The sequence below is a fragment of the Oncorhynchus keta genome, chromosome 35 (assembly GCF_023373465.1).
Source record: "Oncorhynchus keta strain PuntledgeMale-10-30-2019 chromosome 35, Oket_V2, whole genome shotgun sequence".
Lineage (NCBI taxonomy): Eukaryota > Metazoa > Chordata > Actinopteri > Salmoniformes > Salmonidae > Oncorhynchus > Oncorhynchus keta.
The window spans coordinates 7,567,563-7,574,343 of record NC_068455.1 but is presented as its reverse complement, the minus strand read 5'-3'; the positions used below and the strand labels follow the sequence as shown (position 1 = coordinate 7,574,343).

At 35.6% G+C, this 6,781-nt stretch overlaps 1 protein-coding gene across 2 annotated transcripts in view; it reads left to right on the top strand.

The window, feature by feature from the left end:
• LOC118381032 (prospero homeobox protein 1-like) overlaps nt 1–6,781 on the top strand; it is a 108,651-nt gene that overhangs the window by 12,414 nt on the left and 89,456 nt on the right. For both annotated transcript variants that reach the window (XM_052496222.1, XM_052496223.1), the window contains exon 4: nt 4,894–6,099. In XM_052496222.1, coding sequence (XP_052352182.1) covers nt 4,894–6,099 — 1,206 coding nt within the window. The remainder of the gene's footprint in view (nt 1–4,893; nt 6,100–6,781) is intronic.

The window sequence follows — 6,781 nt, the reverse complement described above, 5'->3', positions numbered from 1 at the left end:
TATTAATGTAGAACATCATGTTTCTATTCCTACAGCTATCTATATATTAATGTAGAACATCATGTTTCTATTCCTACAGCTATCTATATATTAATGTAGAACATCATGTTTCTATTCCTACAGCTATCTATATATTAATGTAGAACATCATGCTTCTATTCCTACAGCTATATCTATATATTAATGTAGAACATCATGTTTCTATTCCTACAGCTATATATATATATTAATGTAGAACATCATGCTTCTATTCCTACAGCTATATCTATATATTAATGTAGAACATCATGCTTCTATTCCTACAGCTATCTATATATTAATGTAGAACATCATGTTTCTATTCCTACAGCTATCTATATATTAATGTAGAACATCATGTTTCTATTCCTACAGCTATCTATATATTAATGTAGAACATCATGTTTCTATTCCTACAGCTATCTATATATTAATGCAGAACATCATGTTTCTATTCCTACAGCTATATCTATATATTAATGTAGAACATCACATCATGAACATCTTCTATTCCTACAGCTATCTATATATTAATGTAGAACATCATGTTTCTATTCCTACAGCTATATATATATTAATGTAGAACATCATGTTTCTATTCCTACAGCTATCTATATATTAATGTAGAACATCATGTTTCTATTCCTACAGCTATATCTATATATTAATGTAGAACATCATGTTTCTATTCCTACAGCTATCTATATATTAATGTAGAACATCATGTTTCTATTCCTACAGCTATCTATATATTAATGTAGAACATCATGCTTCTATTCCTACAGCTATCTATATATTAATGTAGAACATCATGTTTCTATTCCTACAGCTATCTATATATTAATGTAGAACATCATGCTTCTATTCCTACAGCTATCTATATATTAATGTAGAACATCATGCTTCTATTCCTACAGCTATCTATATATTAATGTAGAACATCATGCTTCTATTCCTACAGCTATCTATATATTAATGTAGAACATCATGTTTCTATTCCTACAGCTATCTATATATTAATGTAGAACATCATGTTTCTATTCCTACAGCTATCTATATATTAATGTAGAACATCATGCTTCTATTCCTACAGCTATCTATATATTAATGTAGAACATCATGCTTCTATTCCTACAGCTATCTATATATTAATGTAGAACATCATGTTTCTATTCCTACAGCTATCTATATATTAATGTAGAACATCATGCTTCTATTCCTACAGCTATCTATATATTAATGTAGAACATCATGTTTCTATTCCTACAGCTATCTATATATTAATGTAGAACATCATGCTTCTATTCCTACAGCTATATCTATATTAATGTAGAACATCATGCTTCTATTCCTACAGCTATATATATATTAATGTAGAACATCGTGTTTCTATTCCTACAGCTATCTATATATTAATGTAGAACATCATGTTTCTATTCCTACAGCTATATCTATATTAATGTAGAACATCATGCTTCTATTCCTACAGCTATCTATATATTAATGTAGAACATCATGCTTCTATTCCTACAGCTATCTATATATTAATGTAGAACATCATGTTTCTATTCCTACAGCTATCTATATATTAATGTAGAACATCATGTTTCTATTCCTACAGCTATCTATATATTAATGTAGAACATCATGCTTCTATTCCTACAGCTATATATATATTAATGTAGAACATCATGTTTCTATTCCTACAGCTATCTATATATTAATGTAGAACATCATGTTTCTATTCCTACAGCTATCTATATATTAATGTAGAACATCATGTTTCTATTCCTACAGCTATCTATATATTAATGTAGAACATCATGTTTCTATTCCTACAGCTATATCTATATATTAATGTAGAACATCATGCTTCTATTCCTACAGCTATCTATATATTAATGTAGAACATCATGTTTCTATTCCTACAGCTATCTATATATTAATGTAGAACATCATGTTTCTATTCCTACAGCTATCTATATATTAATGTAGAACATCATGTTTCTATTCCTACAGCTATCTATATATTAATGTAGAACATCATGTTTCTATTCCTACAGCTATCTATATATTAATGTAGAACATCATGCTTCTATTCCTACAGCTATCTATATATTAATGTAGAACATCATGTTTCTATTCCTACAGCTATCTATATATTAATGTAGAACATCATGTTTCTATTCCTACAGCTATCTATATATTAATGTAGAACATCATGTTTCTATTCCTACAGCTATCTATATATTAATGTAGAACATCATGTTTCTATTCCTACAGCTATCTATATATTAATGTAGAACATCATGTTTCTATTCCTACAGCTATATATATATTAATGTAGAACATCATGTTTCTATTCCTACAGCTATATATATATTAATGTAGAACATCATGCTTCTATTCCTACAGCTATCTATATATTAATGTAGAACATCATGTTTCTATTCCTACAGCTATCTATATATTAATGTAGAACATCATGTTTCTATTCCTACAGCTATCTATATATTAATGTAGAACATCATGTTTCTATTCCTACAGCTATCTATATATTAATGTAGAACATCATGTTTCTATTCCTACAGCTATCTATATATTAATGTAGAACATCATGTTTCTATTCCTACAGCTATCTATATATTATATTAATGTAGAACATCATGTTTCTATTCCTACAGCTATCTATATATTAATGTAGAACATCATGCTTCTATTCCTACAGCTATCTATATATTAATGTAGAACATCATGCTTCTATTCCTACAGCTATCTATATATTAATGTAGAACATCATGTTTCTATTCCTACAGCTATCTATATATTAATGTAGAACATCATGTTTCTATTCCTACAGCTATCTATATATTAATGTAGAACATCATGTTTCTATTCCTACAGCTATCTATATATTAATGTAGAACATCATGCTTCTATTCCTACAGCTATCTATATATTAATGTAGAACATCATGTTTCTATTCCTACAGCTATCTATATATTAATGTAGAACATCATGTTTCTATTCCTACAGCTATATATATATAGAACATCATGTTTCTATTCCTACAGCTATATATATATTAAGAACATCATGCTTCTATTCCTACAGCTATCTATATATTAATGTAGAACATCATGCTTCTATTCCTACAGCTATATATATATTAATGTAGAACATCATGTTTCTATTCCTACAGCTATCTATATATTAATGTAGAACATCATGCTTCTATTCCTACAGCTATATATATATTAATGTAGAACATCATGTTTCTATTCCTACAGCTATCTATATATTAATGTAGAACATCATGTTTCTATTCCTACAGCTATATCTATATTAATGTAGAACATCATGCTTCTATTCCTACAGCTATCTATATATTAATGTAGAACATCATGCTTCTATTCCTACAGCTATCTATATATTAATGTAGAACATCATGTTTCTATTCCTACAGCTATCTATATATTAATGTAGAACATCATGCTTCTATTCCTACAGCTATCTATATATTAATGTAGAACATCATGTTTCTATTCCTACAGCTATCTATATATTAATGTAGAACATCATGTTTCTATTCCTACAGCTATCTATATATTAATGTAGAACATCATGTTTCTATTCCTACAGCTATCTATATATTAATGTAGAACATCATGTTTCTATTCCTACAGCTATCTATATATTAATGTAGAACATCATGCTTCTATTCCTACAGCTATCTATATATTAATGTAGAACATCATGTTTCTATTCCTACAGCTATCTATATATTAATGTAGAACATCATGCTTCTATTTCTATCTATATATTAATGTAGAACATCATGTTTCTATTCCTACACATCAGCTATTCCTACAGCTATCTATATATTAATGTAGAACATCATGCTTCTATTCCTACAGCTATCTATATATTAATGTAGAACATCATGTTTCTATTCCTACAGCTATCTATATATTAATGTAGAACATCATGCTTCTATTCCTACAGCTATATATATATTAATGTAGAACATCATGTTTCTATTCCTACAGCTATCTATATATTAATGTAGAACATCATGTTTCTATTCCTACAGCTATATATATATTAATGTAGAACATCATGTTTCTATTCCTACAGCTATCTATATATTAATGTAGAACATCATGCTTCTATTCCTACAGCTATCTATATATTAATGTAGAACATCATGTTTCTATTCCTACAGCTATCTATATAATTAATGTAGAACATCATGCTTCTATTCCTACAGCTATCTATATATTAATGTAGAACATCATGCTTCTATTCCTACAGCTATCTATATATTAATGTAGAACATCATGTTTCTATTCCTACAGCTATCTATATATTAATGTAGAACATCATGTTTCTATTCCTACAGCTATCTATATATTAATGTAGAACATCATGTTTCTATTCCTACAGCTATCTATATATTAATGTAGAACATCATGCTTCTATTCCTACAGCTATATATATATTAATGTAGAACATCATGTTTCTATTCCTACAGCTATCTATATATTAATGTAGAACATCATGTTTCTATTCCTACAGCTATATCTATATTAATGTAGAACATCATGCTTCTATTCCTACAGCTATCTATATATTAATGTAGAACATCATGCTTCTATTCCTACAGGTATCTATATATTAATGTAGAACATCATGCTTCTATTCCTACAGCTATATATATATATTAATGTAGAACAATATTTATTCATTATTTATGTCTCAATATATTGTTTATTATATATATATTTTATATTAATTTATTGATTGATTTATACATGTATATACTGTATTTATTAGGTTCAATAGTGTATTTTAATAGTTTGCATTGTTCTACAGAAACAGCTTCGTCAGCTGCAGGAGAAGTTCTATCAGATCTATGAGACTGAGACGGAGGAGGAGGAGGAGGAGGAGGAGGAGAGAGCAGGAGGAGGGGAGGAGGACGGGAACCTGTCAGAGAACAGCGTCCGCTCCGACGGTTTGGAGAACACACACAGGGACCGCCGCGGCAACCGTAACCGCGCCGACGGTATCTACGATGACCTGTCAGAGTTGGTTGACGACCCAGGTCTATTTCTGGACCGAGCCAGAGCACTGTTAAGAGAACAGGCCCTGTTGGCTGGAGAGAAGGATGAGGAGGGAGAGAAGGAGGAGGGAGAGAGGGATGAGGGAGAGAGGGAGGAGGGGAGGGGGCTGAAGAGGGATTGGGGCCAAGGGGAGAGAGGGGCAGGAGGGGGGCCAATGCGAGCAGAGGGGAGGCAGCTAGCCGAGACTCTAAAACAGGAGCTCAACTCTGCCATGTCACAGGTGGTTGACACCGTGGTTAAAGGGTTCAACCATAAAGCACCCAGCCATCATCATCTTCAACACCATCCCTCTCATCACAGTGGCTCCCAAAACACCCCCTCTGCCACTAAAGCTCCCTCACAGGCCTCCTTCCCTCCCTTCCCCCCCCCCCTCACTGACTCTCGCTTCGGGGGAGTCAGCATGAACGGTGACAGCCCCAACTTTCACTCAGCCAATCAGAGGCTGCCGTGCTTTGGCGACGTCATCATCCCGAGCACGCTGGACTCGTTCGGGGGCCTCAGTGTTCCGACGGCCGGTGACCAGACAGAAGCGCTGCCTCTAGTGGTCAGGAAGACCAGTGCCGAACAACACCAACAGAACCCCTGTCTCCCTCCTCCTCCTCCACCTCACCCCCACCACCCCTCCCTCCATTCCTCCCCCCTCTCTGCCTCTCTGGGGTTCTCCCCTCCCTCCTTCCGACACCCCTTCCCTCTCCCACTGATGGGCTACCCTTTCCAGAGCTTCTCCAAAGACCAGCGCTCCTCCCCTGAGTCCATGGACCTCTCCAGGGAAACTGTGGGGCTGCGGACCAAGATGGGGTCGGGCGGGGGCGTCCATTTTGTCTCCCACCACCACCACCACCACAGGCAGAGCTCTCCACCCCAACATGGAGGAGGGAGCGAGGGGCTGTCGCTCATCAAGTCAGAGTGTGGAGACCTTCAGGACATGGCTGATATATCTCCTTATTCAGGAAGTACTGTATCCTTTCCTAGTGAAGTCCAAGTGTGTGTGTGTGTGTGTGTGTGTGTGTGTGCGCGCGCGTGTGTGTGTGTGTGTGTGTGTGTGTGTGTGTGTGTGTGTGTGTGTGTGTGTGTGTGTGTGTGTGTGTGTGTGTGTGTGTGTGTGTGCGGGTGTGCGCGGGTGTGTGGGTGTGCGCACGTGTGTGTGTGTGTGTGTGTGTGTGTGTGTGTGTGTGTGTGTGTGTGTGTGTGTATTTCATTGGACAACAGAGACGTGTTAGCAGTGGTCTCAGCAGTGGCTGTACAAGTCTTTAATTTGAATGAATTGGTCCCTTCTCTTTCCCCTGTGTTCTCCTGAAGGGGGGGGGTGAAATGGGCTTTGCGGGTCTTGCAAGGGGAAGATTAAACAGGTTGCACACTGATCTCTGGGCTTTCAAGTGAGAGCAGCTGGGAGAGGTGCTCTTAGGCACTGACAGACAGACAGACAGACAGACAGACAGACAGACAGACAGACAGACAGACAGACAGAGAGAAACTCACACACACACACACCCACCCACACAGACACATCCACACAGACACAGACAGACACACACACACACACACACACCCACACAGACAGACAGACAGACAGGCAGACACACACAGACACACGCAGACACACAGACACACACAGACACACAGTATTTAGTGTTCTCACT